At 39.9% G+C, this 19,592-nt stretch overlaps 1 protein-coding gene across 1 annotated transcript in view; it reads left to right on the forward strand.

The window, feature by feature from the left end:
• The window catches only part of SMCHD1 (structural maintenance of chromosomes flexible hinge domain containing 1), a 181,109-nt gene extending 162,322 nt beyond the window's left edge, over positions 1 to 18,787 (forward strand). The window contains exons 46-48 of the mRNA XM_063453045.1: positions 2,783 to 2,947; positions 12,780 to 12,912; positions 18,333 to 18,787. Of these exons, the coding sequence (XP_063309115.1) occupies positions 2,783 to 2,947; positions 12,780 to 12,901 (287 nt within the window). The 3' untranslated portion in view covers positions 12,902 to 12,912; positions 18,333 to 18,787. The remainder of the gene's footprint in view (positions 1 to 2,782; positions 2,948 to 12,779; positions 12,913 to 18,332) is intronic.
• Positions 18,788 to 19,592: the final 805 nt, after the last annotated feature.

The following is a 19,592-nucleotide window of genomic DNA, read 5'->3' on the forward strand; positions in this document are numbered from 1 at the left end:
TAGAGAATAAACTACAATTCAGCAATGACAAAAATACAGCAAGTATGTGAAGCTAAAACCTTTCAAATTATTCATAAATTTTGTTGGTGTCCCTAGTGGAATTTTAAGAGAGAGTGAACTGAATGTATACTAGGGATCGACCGATATTGATTTTTTAGAGCCGATACCGATATTCTGTGAACTTTCTTGCTTATAGCCGATATAATTTGCCGATATTCTGTACATTTACCATTTTGGAAAATAAAAACTATTTCTAAAGGTAAATGCACAAAATATACATGCCACGTGTAGTGGATGCAGTGTGTTTAAACAGGGGAGCTGTGTGTGTTTGTGTCGTGTGTGTAGTGGATGCAGTGTGTGTTTGTGTCGTGTGTGTAGTGGATGCAGTGTGTGTTTGTGTCGTGTGTGTAGTGGATGCAGTGTGTGTTTGTGTCGTGTGTGTAGTGGATGCAGTGTGTGTTTGTGTCGTGTGTGTAGTGGATGCAGTGTGTGTTTGTGTCGTGTGTGTAGTGGATGCAGTGTGTGTTTGCGTAGTGTGTGTGTAGTGTTTGTGTAGTGGATGCAGCGTGTGTGTGTGTAGTGGATGCAGTGTGTGTTTGTGTAGTGTGTGTGTGTTTGTGTAGTGTGTGTGTGTAGTGGATGCAGTGTGTGTGTGTGTGTAGTGGATGCAGTGTGTGTTTGTGTAGTGTGTGTGTGTTGTGAATGCTGTGTGTATTTGTCTAGTGTGTGTAGTGGATGCAGTGTGTATTTGTCTAGTGTGTGTAGTGGATGCAGTGTGTATTTGTCTAGTGTGTGTAGTGGATGCAGTGTGTATTTGTCTAGTGTGTGTAGTGGATGCAGTGTGTATTTGTCTAGTGTGTGTAGTGGATGCAGTGTGTATTTGTCTAGTGTGTGTAGTGGATGCAGTGTGTATTTGTCTAGTGTGTGTAGTGGATGCAGTGTGTATTTGTCTAGTGTGTGTAGTGGATGCAGTGTGTATTAGTGTAGTGTGTGGGTAGTGCGCGTAAAGTGAATGCAGTATGTGTGTAAAGTGAATGCTGTATATACTAAATGCAAAGTGCGTGTGTTTGTGTAGTGTGTGTATATAATTAATGTAGTGTGTGTGTATTTGTGTAATGTGTGTGTATAGTGAATGTAGTGTGTTTATATAATGCAGTGTGTTTGTGTAGTGTGCATTATATACACACTACACACACACTGCATTATATAAACACACTACACAAACTGCATTATATACACAGTGTGTTTGTGTAGTGTGTGTATATAATGCAGTGTGTGTGTGTTTGTATAGTGTGTGTGTATATAATGTAGTGTGTGTATATAATGCAGTGTGTTTGTGTAGTGTGCATTATATAAACACACTATACAAACACACTGCATTATATACGTAGTGTGTTTGTGTAGTGTATGTGTATATAACGGAGTGTGTGTGTGAGGGGGCATTTTTTATTAAATTATTATTATTTTTTATATTTAATTATTATTATTATTATTATTTATTTTTGTTGTCCCCCCTCCCTGCTTGTTAACTGGCCAGGGAGGGGGGATATGACAGTCCCTGGTGGTCCAGTGGCATTGGCTGAGCTTTGGGGGGGGCGGGCAGCAAGCGTTTACTCACCTCCCAGCAGCTCCTCCAGCTCCCCTGTGTGAGTCTCGCGGCCAGCGTGCTGCACGGAGCGTTGCCATGGTAACCCGTGGCAATGATCTGACAGCCGCATGTCTCGCGAGATTTACACTGGGGAGCTGGAGGAGTTGCTGGGAGGTGAGTAAACGCTTGCTGTCCCCCCCCCCCCCCCCGATGGTTTTTACCGATATAATCGGCCGATATTCGGTATCGGCGGAAGGGGGTTCCGCCGCTACCGAATATCGGCCGATTATATCGGTAAAAACTTCCGCCGCTACCGAATATCGGCCGATTATATCGGTAAAAACTATCGGTCGATCCCTAATGCATACATACATGTATGTACATTGATTGTCAAACAAGAGTTATGGTGTATTTTTGCTCTTAAAGGAACACTATAGGGTCAGGAACACAAACATGCATTCCTGACCCTATTGTGTTAATACCACCCTCTGGCCTCCCTAAATATAGTAAATATTACTTGTATTTAAGTCTGCAGTTACTGACTCTGCCCCTGAACTGCCTCTGACCTACCTGCTGACATCATCAGAAGTGGTGGTCTGAGCCAATCACAATGCTTCTCCATAGGATTAGCTGTGACTGTCAAAGAGGCAGATCAGGGGCAGAGCCAGCACAAGTCAAACACTTGGCCAATCGGCATCTCCTCATAGAAATTAATTGAATCAATGCATCTTTATGAGGAAAGTTCAGTGTCTGCATGCAGAGGGAGGATACATTGGATGACAGTGCTGCGCACCTCTAGCAGCCTTCTGAGGAGTGGCTTGTGAAGTTATCACTAGGCTGTAATGTAAACACTGCATTTCTGAAAAGATAGTGTTTACAGCAAAAAGCTTGAAGGGAATTTATTCTACTCACAGGAATGAATACAATAAGCTGTAGTTGTTCTGGTGACTATAGGGTCCCTTTAATTCAGTGTGCACACTCATACAGGTGTGCCATTTACGATTGTGGTTTCATTGTGCACGCATTGTACACAGTTCCCTTCACAAATTAGTTTTGGTGATCCAATGTAAATCCTTCAAATACTATAACTTTTGGGTGAATTTTTAATTTCAGGCCAATTAATGTGTTTGTGTATATTTGTCACCTTGCTACGTGTTCTATTATTTTTGTATACTGAGATGTGTTTGTGTTTAGATCTACTGCAACAGTATCATGCTGCCCTTCTGAAGTCAAACCAAGTAAACAAGGACCTAAATCAGCATCTTGAAACCATGCGCTCTCCAGAGATGAAAAAGAAAAAACAGGAATTTATTGAACAGGAGAAGCAACTTAAGGATGTTGAGCTAGAACTAGGACTAGGTATGTTTTTCCCATCTCTCCCCAAAAGAGGTAATGTGTTGATGCTGAGTATTACATATGTTTCATATTATGCTTGATGCTACAAAAAATATTCCCCTTAAGTGGGCATCAATTATTATACTTATCCATTTTTTTTTTTCTTAACACTTACAGTACTAAACATTTTAGCACATGTTTCTCTGCAATTGGCGCTCACAGTTAACTACTCAAATTAATGTAACTTTTCCCAATTAATGTCTGGTAACTAAATTTGGGGTTAATGCTAATGCAAAAAGTATTTGCTGTGTAGAAATTTTGTTATGACATTTCCTAATAAGGCATACCAGGACCATTCAGTCTGGCATATTAAATGTTGGTAACACAGTAAGGAATCAATTGTAATAGTATGATGTTGTTTCATACCAAAAAGAAAAAAATACTTCTGTCATGATTTATATTGAGAACACATCCATAACAGTGTGTTTATAGAGAAATAATGAGCTGGCTGTTATTAGAGGGGATTTTTGCCCACATTTTGTCTTAGTAATTGTTAGTGTGAGGATATTAAAGCACTAAAATGGACACGTAGTTTCTAGGGAAAACAAATCTAGCTGTGCAATTCTGTGTTTACAGATATTTTGCAACAGATGTATTCTCAAAAAATGTCTTGTAAAGTAATGTATAAACAATACATACATCATGACTTATACATTACTGTTAAAGCCGAAAGCAACATATTCAGATCACCAGGTCACCTTGACAGAACCTGGGGGTGTAGGGGTGTCTCGGTACACACGTGATGCCAGGAATTTTGTCTCCTGCAGCAAAAAGCGAATGCATGGGGTCTTTTTCTGAGCCCTCCTCCAGTAACTTGATAGTGCAGGAATTGTTATTGGAATAGTCACTGTCCGTATTTTCACTGTTTTTCTTAAATTGAAACAACCTTCACAACAACAACGCTATGAACTCCTCCATCACTACCCACTAAGTTTGTTACTGTGATCTTATATCCAGCCCAGTCACCCATGTAATGCATGTTGCCTGCCAAATCAACCAGAAAGAACAGTCTTCACTGAATGTCTGTAGTTGTGTGTCTGAGTGCATGTATGTTTGTGTTTTTATGAATAGTGCGTGTAAATAGTTTCTGAGCAGTGGAATAGGGGAAACAATAGGAAAAAAGGAAGGGGTGGGTTGTATTGTCAGGTATAAACAAAACCTCAAACTGAATCTAAATATAATTATATATTGTTTTAACATGTTATTAAAAAAGAGAGTTTACATGTATTAGCAGTTTATTATGTACAAGAATGTGTAATACTAGTGGTAGAATATAGCTATCTTAAGCTCAACAAAATTAACAATTTGCCTGGCTCCTCATGTATGGCACTTACTCCTAGATTCTAGGGACATTTGTCACATCTTGCTGTCAAATATCTATTCTTACTATAGTTTGTCAGCTTTTCTGTAATGTAATTCAGGACAAAGGAATTTGCTTTCTAGTGAACAGCTAACCTTTTTTGAAAACAAAACCAGATCATGCATTCATCTCTTCTTTCCAATCTTTCTGCAACCTCTCTTTTGCGTAAGGAAGATAGTTCATGGCTTCACACCAGTGTAATAGCAGACTTACAGCATAGGATATTATGGGGTGGGAGATGATGTGTTCTTGCAGATCCATGGTATGTGTGTGAATACTTAGCATTGCTCTGGCTGACTGCATGGCCAATTCCTTATACTATTATGTGTTGTCATGCAACTTACATAGTTACATAACTGAAAAGAGACTTGCGTCCATCAAGTTCAGCCTTCCTCACATTTGTCTTTTGCTGTTGATCCAAAAGAAGGCAAAAAAAAAAAAACTTCCAATTTTGCAACAAGCTAGGAAAAAAATCAGACTTGACCCCTGAATAGCAGTCAGATTTATACTTGGCTCAAGCAGTTATTACCCTACATTGAAAAATTATATCCTTGAATATTCTGTTTTTGCAAGTATGCATCTAGTAGCTGTTTGAACATCTGTATGGACTCTGATAAAACCACTTTTTCAGGCAGAGAATTCCACATCCATATTGTTCTTACAGTAAAAAAAAACTGTATGTATTATAAGTGCCATTTTTTACATTGACTCGCAGTTTTAGAATGTTATATTCCCAAATAAAGGAGCAGATTTCGTACATGTAAATGCATGCATGCTAAAGTTAGCTATTTTCTAGCTTTTGCGATCCTGAAAGCATTTTCCTTTAGTTATTAATTGGAATCTTTCTAAAGGAGATTGAGAGAAATGTCACTATATGTTTTTAATTAGTTAAAAATGTAAACGGGTAAAAAAAAAGTATGCATGTTCTACATTTTTAGTGTTTCCCAAGTCTCTACACAAAGTAACAAAGTAGTGTAATAATATTTTCATGTGCTGATATATAATACCATAATTGCATATTGTTTGTTTTTCTTGGGCAGGGAATGCATCCGTTTTTATATACTCCCCTTCTGCGACAGTCCTATTCCCTGCATCCAATCGGGATCACATGTTCAAAATGGCAGTCTGCTGAACTGCCTGCAGGGGACTGCCTGAATTGTCACAAATTTGAGTGTTATAAAGCAGTAAAACATATACATAAGATCATAGGCGTGCACCGCCTATTGCATATGGGTGTGCACCCTAAAGCACAAACACACGCCTCGTGTGTGTGTGTATATATATCACACAGCGCACAAACAGCAGTGTGTGTGTGTGTGTGTGTGTGTATATATATATATATGTGTGTTTATATATATATATAGCTATAGCTATATAGCCTCCTATATATATATACACACACACACTGCTGTGTGAGGGTGCTGTGTGTGAGGGTGTTTGTGTATGTGTGTTAGGGTCCTGTTAGTGTGCTTTGTGTGTGTGAGGGTGCTGTGTGTGTGTGTGTGTGTGGGTGCCGTTTGTGTTGTGTATTTGTGAGGGTGCTGTGTGTGAGGGTGTTGTGTGTTTGTAAGGGTGCTGTGTGTGTTTGTGTCTGTGAGGGTGCTGTTGGTGTACTGTGTTTGTAAGGGTGCTGTGTGTGAGGGTGCTGTGTGTGCGCGCTGTATGTGTGTGTGTGTGTGCTGTATCTTTGGAGGGATTGTGAAGGTGTGGGCAGATTAGTAAATATCCCCCCTCCCTTCTTACCTTATGTAGGGAGGGGGGGGGGGGGATCCTTGCTGCCATGTGCCATCCCTGGTGGTCCAGTGGAGAGTGAACTCTAGCCTGTGGGGCTAGAGTTCACTCTCGCGAGATCTGATCGTTGCCGTGGCAACGCTCAGATCTCACGAGCGGAACCTGGCGAAGCTTCTGTCTAGAGCTCGCCGGGTCCTCTCCTGCCTGCCTCCATGCTGCTGTGGGCTGGTGAGGTAGATCTTTTATCTCCCCGCCTGCCCATGGAGGCTTAGAACATGAGCCGAAAGGGGAGATCTGGATAAACTCTACCAAGATTCCCACCCCCCCCAAAAAAAATAATATACACGTGTGTGTGTGTGTGTGTATATATATATATATATATATATATGTATATGTATATGTGTATATATGATATACATACACGTGCGCACATACATACATACACTCACAGACACATACAGGCACACACACACACATACATTCACAGACACTCACATTTTTATTTATTTTTTTATAAAAAAATGTCCACCCAGCCTCCCTACCTGGAGAGCTGGTGTGGACATGTTCCTGGGGTCCAGTGGGGCGTGCGCATATCTCCATATCACAAGCGGCGAGGGAGCTGTGTCCGCTCTGCTCCCTCTCTCCGCGTGGGCTGTCTGCTGTAGACATCAGAAAACGGCGCGCGGCGAGAGGGAGCAGAGAGCACACAGCTCCCTCACCGCTTGTGATATGGAGATAGACGCCCGAGGTGACACTCACACACTCACTGGCACATAGACTCAGACTTTTAGCCTCCTTACCTCCCTGGGTCCAGTGTGGGGCGCTGTTTAGTATGCCGGGGACGGAGTGACGTCATATTCCGGCTCCCGGCATCACAGAGGGTGCGCGAGGGAGGAGTGGGAGGCTGCAAGAAGAGCCTCCTTTGCCGCCCACACAGCCACCGCCTGCCTCCTCTCCTCTGGCATTCATCATGGTAAGCAGGTGCCTGATCTGCCATATTGATTAAAGAACAACTTCGGGGGCGCCCTGAGGTGGCCATATGGCCCAGCGCTACAGCTCAGGAGAGGGGGAGCCCACCAGGAAATATCCCGGTGGGCACCCCAGCAGGCCAGCGCCATAGGCGAATGCCTAGTTTGCCTACCAATGGCAACGCCCCTGATTGACAACACCTATATTTAACCCTGTAACTTTACAAAACACCATAAAACCTGTACATGTGGGCTACCGTTTTACTCGTAAGACATTGCTGAACACAAATATGAGTGTTTTATTGCAATAAAATGTATAATGACTGTGATGTCATCCGTGAAAGTGTTGCTCCTGTGTGAAAAATGCAAAAAAACTAATATGAATGCTAACTTTGGCCAGGGTCTGTGAAGTGACTACTAAAAAAGACTGGACATATGCCAAATTTTGAATACTCTGGCTTGTCTACTTTTGCAAATGGTATCCCATGATGGAGTTAATTTTCATTTCTGGGCTGCCATACGATCTCAAAGACATCATAGGTCCAGCAAATCAATCTGCCAAATTTCAGTGTGTAAAACCTGAAAAGAGCAAAAGTGCTATATATATATGACCCTGTAACTTTCCAAAACCCGATACACATACCTGAACTCAAATAAGTGTATTGTATTGCAGTAAAAATTAACAGTTAACTGGAAAAATAAAAATAAATCTTAATTTCTCAAACTTTTGTAGGTTTTATTCATATTAAATTATATTTCATATATGAATATATGATGTGTGAAATTAAAGTTCTGTTTCTCCTGAACAAAATGAAATATGATTAGTGTGGGTACACTTAATATGAAAGAGGTGAATTATCATTGAACATTTTGATCATATTTTAGGTTTGTTTTAATTGACTGGCCTAATGGTTACGGAATAACATGTCTTTTTTGCAGTGCCAGTTGTCTGTTGCCAAAATTAGATAAAATTCGAGCCACAGCAGGAAAAAAACTTTTTTTTTTTTTTTTTTTTTTAAATCTGAATATTTTTTTTTAATCAGTCAGTTTTTCAAATACTTTTATACATTTTCAAGCAATGCGTTGCAGGGACATTTGTGAGCATTGGGCATTCAGAATGTTCCCTGTAAGAAAAAACACTTGCTCATTTTGCGAGTCTTTTTGTCTCTATTGCCTAGGTACGAAAGGACGAGGTACTTATAGTGGCTGTTGTTTGAGCAAATTCAGATACATTACTAGTTTACCTTCTGCCTGCCCTACTACTGTCACATTCTGCTTTTTAACTAAGTAATACAGACTTGTGATGTCTTTTCAGATGTTCATATCAATGACCTCTCACTCAAACTATTGGCTGGGGGGGGGGGGGGGGGAGGAAGAAACACAAGGAGGCTGGAGGGAGAAAGAGACACACAGAGGCTGTGCGGGAAAGTAAGAGGCATTGATAGAGGCTGGGGGAAAGTAAGACACACCAGGGGTAGAGATGTCCCGAACAGTTCGCCGGCGAACATAGCTTATTCGCGGTCGCCGCGGCGGGCGAACATATGCGATGTTCGGTCCGCCCCCTATTCGTCATGGAGGTGGGAGGGAGGGTCTGCTGCTGATTGGCTGGAATGTGTCTGCTGACTGTGACGTACAGGGTCAAAGTTTACTCAATGATGACGAATAGGGGGCGGACCGAACATCACATATGTTCGCCCGCCGCGGCGACCGCGAACAAGCTATGTTTGCTGGCGAACTGTCTGGGACATCTCTAACCAGGGGGTGTAAGCTTTTCAAATAATTTAATATTTTTGGATAAACTTTTAACATGATTTTCTTTAAAAGTATTAAAATATCAAAAGATGTATTAACAAAATCAATATATCAAAATATTACCAAATTATAATATTTATCATAATAGTAAATAATTTTAAAAGATTATCCCAAAAAAATCAATTATTTGAAAAGTATATCCAACAAGACCTGAGTTACTTTTGTGCCCCCAACTTTAGGGTAAAAAAAGCCTCTTCTCCAAATCACAAGTCAAATCGAGCATGTTAGTGCGTTGCACAAGTGTTTTGTTCCGAGATTTTGACATGTGGCTGTTTGGAATTTCGGTCATTTGGTGCTAATTGACCGAATTGCAGTTTGGAACTAATTAAATCTTCAAGTCTAATCAATATACATAAAACCTATAGATCACTAGGAATGCACAAAAAAAGGGAATGATGGTTCTTAAGGTGCAAATAAGGAAAAAATAGAACCTTTCAATATGACAGCGTATTGGCAGTATCTATAAAATATATATATATATATAAACTGCATAGTGTGTATTTAAAAAGACACGCAAAGAGAATAAGGAAAACTTACAAAATGTAAGTAAATATCAGGCCCATCATCCCAATCTGGAGGAGATCTTCAGAACAATATGGAAGGAAATTTTCTTTGGCACTTAACAATAAGGGAAAGAGAACCAGATAATAGTGCAGATATCTCTTGATAAAAATGTTTTATTACAATTGCCCTTACAGAAATCTGGTTAAATATAGCATATATCCACTATATAATATATTATATTACTAAACTATCCTTCTCAACAGTGTAATGAATGCTATACACTCATAAGCCTCAGTACAACTCGCCACGATATACACACAGCAGCCTAGCATGCTAGATTATAACACACTTCTGTCTAATTGCTTGTATCACACATTTTATATAAAAGAAAAATGTGCGGTCTAAACTACAAAATGTTATGAAAAATGCCTGCAGAAGCTGTTGTGGCTCTGCAAGATTGTTGTAAATCTAAGCACAAAAAAATAAAGAATGTAAAAAATAAATAAATATAAAAAAAAAAAACCTCCATGTAAATTCACACTTAAAAACATGAACTTGTCACGTCTCTTTTACAGCACTGTAACTTCACAAAATAGTGTCTAGGTCATACGTTCGGCTTATTGTTTTACTCAGAAGACGTAACTGAGCATACACAGGGGTAATTTGACAGTTGCACTTATCAAATGTACGAAATACCCAGCAAAAATGCAGCATTTATGTAAAAAAAAAAAATTCTCCCCACAAAATTTGAAATAAATTGGTGAAAAAATGGTGGCAAGTTAAGGTATAATATATGCCTAATAAGATACCCTGGAGTGTCTGCTTTCTCAAATGGAAGGCCTTTGTAGAGTTATTTGAACAGTCAAATTACTATAATGCCACAAAATCAGACATATGACCATCTATGAAAATTCCAACTATAGAAACTGAAATAGCATGGTCTCCGCATTGTAGCTTCACAGAATAGGGGCAAAGTTATACAATGTGGGTATCATTGTACAAAGCAGATGTAGCTGAACACAATATGGGATACAGGGATATAGCACATACTAGCTTTGCGAAATACACATTACAAAAACATTGGTATATGTGTATATGCCAAAATAGAGAAAAAAACCTAAATTTTACTCCAAGATTTAGCAGAGATTGGCGGTGAAATGGCTACGTAAAAAGTGTCAAAATAACCTTAGGTAAATAGCCTGTGATGTCTACTTTATATAAATATATACTTTTGTGTGGCAATTGTGTTTTCTGTAACGGTATTAAACTTCCAAGACAAACATACCAACTTCAAAAATTGTTTCACATTGAAATTTTATTTTAGACCTTGTAGTTTGGGACCTGTAACTTTCAAAATAAACTGAAATCCTACACATATGATGTACTTTGTAAATCAAGACACATAAATGAATTGATTTTGAATTACTTTTCCCAAACTGGACATATTATGCACATGTTCTTATTGCCAAAACGTGGGGAGGGAAGGTGAATTTACATATGTATATGTCACATCAAATTAAAGCCCTTTTTACGGTCTAAAAAACTGTAAATAATATGTTGGTACAATAGTAGATGCAAATTGCAGTTGAACACAAACCGCAAAAATTGCATGTGTTCTTAAGGACCAAACTTATGGAATAAAAGGGAATCATGTCACGTCATGTGTCCTTAAGGGGTTAAGGGTATGTCCAGCTTCTGAAGCTGTGTCCTTAAGGGGTTAAACACAAGCATATCCCTGAATTGAAACACTAATACTGTACATAAAAACAAGCTTGCATGCAAACATAACACACAAACACACCCCAACATTCAAACATCAACTCTACACATAAATGCATCACTGCATTTTACTAGTGAAAACATTCACAAACACACCTACATTAACATAAGCACTGCAAGGATGGGCAAATTGTACATCTACACGTAAGAAAATCACTGTCCAAGGCATATGTCAGTTGAAGTCTAACTTTTAGTCACACTGCTCTATGGGGGGGTGTTTGTACTTGGACTCTCTCTTCATTAGTTCCGCCACTGGCTCAAATGTTGTCATCTCGTGCATACATGAGAATACAACACCGACGTCTATGTAGAATCTCAAGAGACCACGCCATCCTCTGTAAACGAACTCTTGCAATGCAGAAGAAGAACTATGTTCCCACAGCTGGTGCTAACAGTAGCTTTTGCAATTGACAAAAGTTGACCATGGAAGCTTTGGAAATGTTTTTCAAGGTTTAGCCTGTAAGACTAAAGTGTAGTTACTATTTCTTATGATCTATTTTAATTGCATAGCATAGGAATTTCAGTAATGAGCTCCATAAAGGTACTATCTTTATGGAATACTAAAAAAGTGACATGAAATGACAGAGCTGCAAAACAGCACCAACGCACTTTAGGCTGTTGCTTTTTACATGGATTAACATTGAGTAAATAAACATTTTGCTATTGTTTCTTGAGCACAGTACAGCATTAACCATTGGTTAGTGAGTTTTGAACAAATACTGTGCCAACAGTATGTATTGTGTACAACTGTTAGAATGTAATGATATTTGCATCATTCTTTTGTGTAAATAGAAATGTTTAGGATTACTTTCATTTTGGTTTGTAGCTGAAATAAAAGCTTGATATGAAGAACCCGTATTAAATTCTAGGAAGTGCTAAATGCATTAAGTGGAAGATAACTTCCTTAGTCAAGCGAAACCTACATTTTAAATGCAGTTGAGTTTTGTAAATTGAACGTACATGTTCTTCCTAAGATACATGACATTTCTTCTAATCTTCTAAAGAAGTTTAATCCCAGAAGCCCCATCTCCTAAGGTGAGAGAGAAGCTGTTAGTGTGTGACGCTCTTTTACTTTGTCATTTCTTTTCAGTAACAATTATCATGGACAATCCAGCTAAGATTCTATTTGTTTATCACTTCTGCAATCGGTGACATTTTTAGTTTTATGTAGCAATTTTTATATTCTTTAAAAAGAAGTCAAATGCCATCCATTTGTTATAATGCAGCTGTCTCAATTCATTCAGCTACTCAGAAAAGGCAAAATTGGTCAGGCACTTTCAGTTAGCTGCAGACTGTTGAAATTAAATGAATCTCCATAACCATTCACAACCAGCCGTATGGTGACTCAATTCACATTGTTTGGATGTACCATTTCCCCAGAAACGGGCTAGAGGAATTGCACCTGTAATATTAAGACCCCTAAGTCATCCTAATACAACCAAGCTTCCTTTAACCTAATAATAATTTGAACATTTTATATACAGTATACAAGTAATGTTTTGCCCTTGTAAAGATTTAATATGCAATGCATTAAAGCACAGTTGTGGAAATTAGCTGCTGAAGACATTCTTAGACATGCAGTGTTAAATGTATTGCATTATATGTAGATAATTGTACAATATGTTTTACTTGTGTTTTGCAGGGATGACACCAAAAAATAAAACTACACATCCTGATATAAAGCCTTCTGATGGAGATATGTCGGACTGCCCAGTTCCTCGGAAACGCACGAGAAAGGAAAATGTAAGGAAAACGTCCAGGTGAAAACCCAACAGGTATGTACAAAATTGCAGTTTGAAATGAAATGGAAAAAAAGCAGGTGGGCAGCCACATGATCTGCAGGTGGACAGCTATAGGATAGGAAATCTGCACATTGTGTGTAAGCATCATATTTCTAAGATCCTTCCTATTCTAACCCACATGTTTGCACTTTAGTCTAGAGCGTTGCTCAGAATGCATTCTGTACCATTCTGAAATGCATTTTACTCATTGTTGCTCTTTGTATTTAAGGATAATCTGTTCAGTCCTTTCCACAGTACATACTTTACCTTAATAGCACTTTCATGTAAAATGCACACCCAGCCTCTAGGTTGCATTCAGGATACCGAGTTTCTAACTTGGAGTTTACATGAATAATAGGGCAAAAAGAAAAAAATAAATAGCACAATTTAGAAGATTTATTTTTTTCCTTTTAACCTCATACTAAATATCACTATGTTTGGTGGAAGTTTATAGCGCTGTGCACTCTTTATTCGTTAGTTTATTTACTGTTAGATTTGACTAAACTAAATAGGTGCCGCTTAATGTACATGAAGTGGGGTTGGACAAAGTGGAAAAAAATTGGAGAAAGCATTAAAAATAACTAAAACAAAGATTTTTTTTCTCAAATTTTGAACATTTATAGGGAGTGGGAGTGATCGGAATCTACCTTTTCACTGTTAGCATTATGTTCATTAGCATTCCAGAGATGGATAAAGATTGTGAAAGCAGTTTTAAATACCTTTATTTTATAAATATATTATTCACATTTATATAGCACCAGCATATTCCTCGGCAATGTATAGTTATAGAAAGGGGATAGTCAGAGGTGAAGAAGACTCTGCTCAAGCAAGCTTAAAATCCATCAATATGATTTAACTGTATTTACTAGACTTATGGGGGTTCGTCAAAATCTATTTAATTTATATCTGAACTAACTAATCCATACAGAATGTCTTTTGCATATTTTCTTTGGGGATAATAAAAATGTAATTTACAATAGCTGTAGATCCATTATCTGCCACTTCTTCATGCAGATGGAATAGGCCCATTGATTTAAAAAAAAAAAAAATCAATTACTTTTTTTTTTACACACTACTCTTAGGGTTGTTCACCTGGCCAGTGGCCCTCTGCCCCCACCCTCCCCGAAAGACACACACATACATACATGCACAGAGACACACATAAACACATAGATACATACATACATACAGATACAGACAAGACACATACATACATACGGACCAACACACATACAAAACAGACATGCAAACATACAGACACACACACAAGACACACATACATACATACATACATACATACATACACACACAAGACACACATACATACAAAGACATATACATACAGACAGGCACACATACATACATACAAAGACATATACATACAGACAGGCACACATACATACACACATACAGACAGGCAAACATACAGGCACACACACACACACACACACAAGATACACATACATACAAAGACACATACAGGACACACATACATACAAAGACACATACAGGACACACATACATACAAAGACACATACAGGACACACACACACAAGACACATACAGGACACGCATACATACACAAGACATACAGAAGACATACACAGATAGATATGTACACACATACAAACAAACACATATACAAAATGTTTAAGTAACCCTCCTGTTTCCTAGCTTTTAGGTGCAGGAGGGTGACTTTCACTGGGGTCCAGTGGTGGCTCTTCTGCTTCCTCCCACGCAGGCTCTGTGTGATTGCTGGGAGGAGTGATCGGGGCTGTCACTTCCTCCCAGTGTGTGATCTCATCACAGGGGGCCTGGTCGCGCTGTTAAAGCACCCAGGGCTGACCGGGCCCCCTGAAAATCCATCTCAATCTGGTGGCCCTAACCGCATGGGCCACCTGATGGACCCCTTGAATGGCGGCCTCGGCGGTTTGCCACGCGGGCCGGGGCCTCAAAACATGGTGGCAGGTACCCGGTAGCAGGGGTTCCTGGGCCGGCCGGGTCCCCTGCGACCCTATATGTACGCTGCTGCATGGGGACACAGAGACACTTGGGAACACTAGGATACATGGGGACACAGACACTAGGGACACAATGTCCCCAAGTGTCTGTGTCCCCATGTCTCCTTGTGTCCCCGGGAGACATGGGGACACTGGGAGACACTGTGATACATAGTCTGTGTCCCCATGTCTCACACTTTGTCCCCATGTCTCACACTTTGTCCCCATGTCTCACACTTTGTCCCCATGTCTCACACTTTGTCCCCATGTCTCACACTTTGTCCCCATGTCTCACACTTTGTCCCCATGTCTCACACTTTGTCCCCATGTCTCACACTTTGTCCCCATGTCTCACACTTTGTCCCCATGTCTCACACTTTGTCCCCATGTCTCACACTTTGTCCCCATGTCTCACACTTTGTCCCCATGTCTCACACTTTGTCCCCATGTCTCACACTTTGTCCCCATGTCTCACACTTTGTCCCCATGTCTCCCAGTGTCCCCATGTCACTAGGGGACACTGAGACACTGAGACTATGTATCACAGTGTCTCAGTGCCCCATGTCTCCCAGTGTCCCCATGTCTCTGTGTCCCCATGTCTCCCGGGGACTCTGAGAGACATCGGAACACTGAGACACTAGGAGAAATGGGGACAAAGTCACTAGGTGACATGGGGACACAGGGAGACACTGTAAGCAATCCATATATACAGCAGAATCAAACTAAGTAGTTTTTGGTGATTTCACAGAATTTTTTTATCACCCCTTGTGATTTACATCATGTGATGTCACACATACATAATTAGTTATGCAAATTAGTAAGGCCTGTATTTTTTTCCAAGAAAGGTGGCCAGCCTAACTACTCTTCACATACTCTTGCTTAAGTATGGAAACTTAAGAGGGATATATGGAAACAAAACTTGTGTGGACTAGCTGAATTGACATTAGTTGAGGTAATGCTGACTTTGGTCTCTCTTACACTGTGGCATGTTCCCTTTCTTCTATACTCACTACATCCACCTTTTCTCTGTCTCAGACTGTATACCAGGAGCTTCTACCTGCTTGTAAGAATGTAAGGAGACAAGTGGACCAGTGAGTGCTAGGGAACAGTCCTTAGAAAGCATGGAGCAAGCGCATCATTAGACACATTTATGCCAAACTCAGGATGCTGTTTGCCAGCATGCATGATTGGCAGGCAGCCTGACATGCATTCATGCCAGGCTAGCCTTCCAATTCTTTTGGCAGACACACCTCCTTTTTGGGCATGTTCGGCCCTTTCGGAAGTTCTGGTTACATGACCCGCGTCAGTGGCCCACCCTTTTACATCACCCATTGACTTCCTGCTTCACTGGACACTGCGGTTAGGGGATATGGATTTATTTGAAAGATGAAAGCATAAATTAGAGAGAGATTAGCATATTTTAAGAGAATCTGAGGGTTTTTTTTATAGCTGCATCCTATGAGTTTACCTTTGGCAACATCTCCACCAGATACATAATGCTTAAGAGGTATGACTGTTATAATGTTTTTGGTCGATACGTTTCTGTACTTAGGCCCCTCATAATTGTCAGCACCAGGCCCACTGGGCTCTTAATCTGGCCCTGACAAAATCGATACAAGAAAAAACAGAGATAATTAGAAAAAAACTACTGTACATTATTATTATTATTATTTACAAAGCACCAACAAATTCCGCAGAGCTGTACAATGAGTGGACTAACAGACACGTATTTGTAACAGACAAGTTGGACGCACAGGAACAAAGGGATTGAGGGCCCTGCTCAATGAGCTTACATGCTAGAGGGGGTGGGGTTTAGTGATACAAAAGGTAAGAGTAGGGTAGAAACGTAGGTTGCTAGGATAGTATTCATTGAGGGCTTAGTGTTTTGTTTTGATTAAAGTTGCAGGAGTGGAATCAGGGTGCGAGGAGAGAACGCTGTTCACAGTTTAATTGATATGCTTTCCTAAAAAAAGTAAGTTTTTAAAGATTTTTTTGAAGAAGTGGAGATTGGGTGAAGGTTTAACAGAGAGCCATAGGAATGGTGCAGTCCTAGAAAAGTCTTTAAAGCGAGCATCAGAGATAAAAGTATGAACAGACGTAGGTCTCCGGAAGAGCATAGGGGCCTAGATGGGACATATTTGTGTATTAGTGAGGATAAGTAGGTCGGAGCAGCATTGTGAAGAGAATTGTAAGCAAGTATCAGGATCTTAATTTAATTTCTATATCTTATGGGAAGCCGTAGGAACTGAAGGAAGGGGGGAGGCATCCGAGGTGCAGGTGGACAGGAAGATGAGCCTCGTCTCCACATTCATTATAGATTGTAACGGGGCAAGTTGGGAACACGTAAGACCACTAAGAAGTGGATTACAGTAGTTAAGGTGAGCGAGACAGTGGCATGGACAAGCACCTAGCCGTATCGGGTGTTAAATAGGGGCCGATGCGCACTATGTTTTTGAGATGGAAGTGGCAGGATTTGGCAATTGATTGGACATGAAGGGTGAAAGAGAGGTTGGAGTCAAAGAGGACCCCAAGGCAGTGAGCCTGCGAGGTAGAGTAGATGGTAGCATCATTGAGGGACACAGAGGAGGGATACAGACAAAGGCAACACTGGAGGGAGGAAAGACCAGAAGTTCTTTTTTGGATAGGTTCAGTTTAACCCCGTAAGGACACATGACGTGTGACATGTCATGATTCCCTTTTATTCCAGGAGTTTGGTCCTTAAGGGGTTAAGGAAATGAGCAGCCATCCTGTTGGAAATAGCAGAGAGGCAATCACAGACACAAATCAAGAGGGGTGGTGAGAAATCAGGGGAGAACAAATAAGTTTGTGTGTCATCCGCATAGAAATTATACTGGAAGCCGAAGCAGCTAATGAGTTTACCAAGGTAGGCAGTGTAGCTTGAGAACAAAAGGGGGCCAAGGACAGACCCTTGGGGAACACCAGCAGAAAGGGATCGTTTTACCTCTTAGTCTTTGCAAGCAGTATGAGAGACACGAATAACACTTTGGCCTCAAGAGCCTTCTTTAACTTCGTTAGATCCTCCCTTAAATAGGGGTACCCCTCTCCAACGGCACTCAGGGCTTGCTTTAGCAACTGATCATAAACATAGGGACATGGAACGGAAAATAGAAAGGGGTGTGGTCACCACAGCGACCGGCTGCCGCTCAACATGCGCATGTCATATGATATACATACCTGTGAAACAAGGAAGCAACTCTAATAGCTGTCTGATAGACCGTTCGCTAAAACTGCAATGTTTGCAGCTGAGATTAAGTGGTCTGGGTTCCTATAGTGTCCCTTTAACTGTCCTCTGCTTCTTGGATGTGGTAATGGTAATTGCAATAGATAAAGAAAATATTAGTGATATTACATATATATAATTCATTTTGTATTCATTCTTTGCTTTTCTTGCAGGATTTGGTGTAGGTCCTACCATGCTGGCAAGTCTGGAGAAAAAAACTGAAGGAAAATAGCACACCTAAAGTGTCATCTGCAAACAAATACAATTTTTGTTAATAGTTAAACGCATTTTTTTTTTTTTTTTAGAAACATTTTCAGATTTTTAAGCCTGCTGTTGAAAGCTTTCTTTTTCGTCTTTACCAATGCACACATGCAAATAAAACAAATTTGTTTTCATTATCAAATATGCAGTTAGAATCCACAGAAAACGCCTGAAAATATTTTACAAAAGTTATTTAAAGTTAGAAGTCATAAGTGTTTTATATGATTAAATGCATGAATACTTTTTTCCTAGTATGTCCCTAAAAGTAGAGTGTTTTCCTTAAAATTTTAATTTTAACTGTTTCATTCTTTACTGTACATTTAGAATTATTTAATTGTTTTTGCCAGAGTCTCCACTCTTTGTATTATACCCATTTAGCAAGTTGGGTTAGGTAAATGGAAGTTGGACTACTCTTAACAGAATATACTGAGGTGTGCTGTCCAATTCGTTTGGTTTGCTGCTCAAAGAAAGTTTTGGGACATTCACTGTGAAAAATAAGGCTAAGAATAAAGCTCTAGTTCTTACGGGATTAAACACTTTCTTATTTAGCTAACATGCAGGGCGGACATGAGAAATCTTAGGGGCCCTTACAAAGCCATCAGCTGCCAACCTCCAAAAAAAAAACACTCCCAGAAACATACAGCCAGACATACATTTACACATACACACATACACACAGGCAGCTACACACTATACATATATACACACCGCTAAACACTGTGAGACACCTGCACATTAGTATTCCCAACACTTTTTACCTTTTCAATTCATAATCAGCCAGAGCCCCTTGCTCTTATCATTCTCTATTTTTAACTTAATTTCTCACCATGCTTCTTGCCATTCACAGGCAGTAAGACCTCCTGCCCTTTCCCTAGTTATCCTCTCAAATCCTACCTTAATTCCTTTGAAGCAGTTAATAATGAAAAAGCTGAATATGCAGGCCAGCCTCAACACTGATGCTCTGGAGTGTGGCAGTTCTCTTGAGATTTACCCAGCCCCTTCACAAAGATACCTGATCAGACACTCAGTATGCAGGGAGGATGTGATATGAGATCACATCCTCCCAGCTCTGCTTCACTTGAGGAAGCCATGCAGGTTTCCTTTCCGCTAAAAGACATATATATATATATAGTCTACTGAGGAGATACTTCTAGCTCCTCAACTGCAAAGTG

This window comes from Pelobates fuscus, chromosome 4 (genome assembly GCF_036172605.1).
Source record: "Pelobates fuscus isolate aPelFus1 chromosome 4, aPelFus1.pri, whole genome shotgun sequence".
Taxonomy (NCBI): domain Eukaryota; kingdom Metazoa; phylum Chordata; class Amphibia; order Anura; family Pelobatidae; genus Pelobates; species Pelobates fuscus.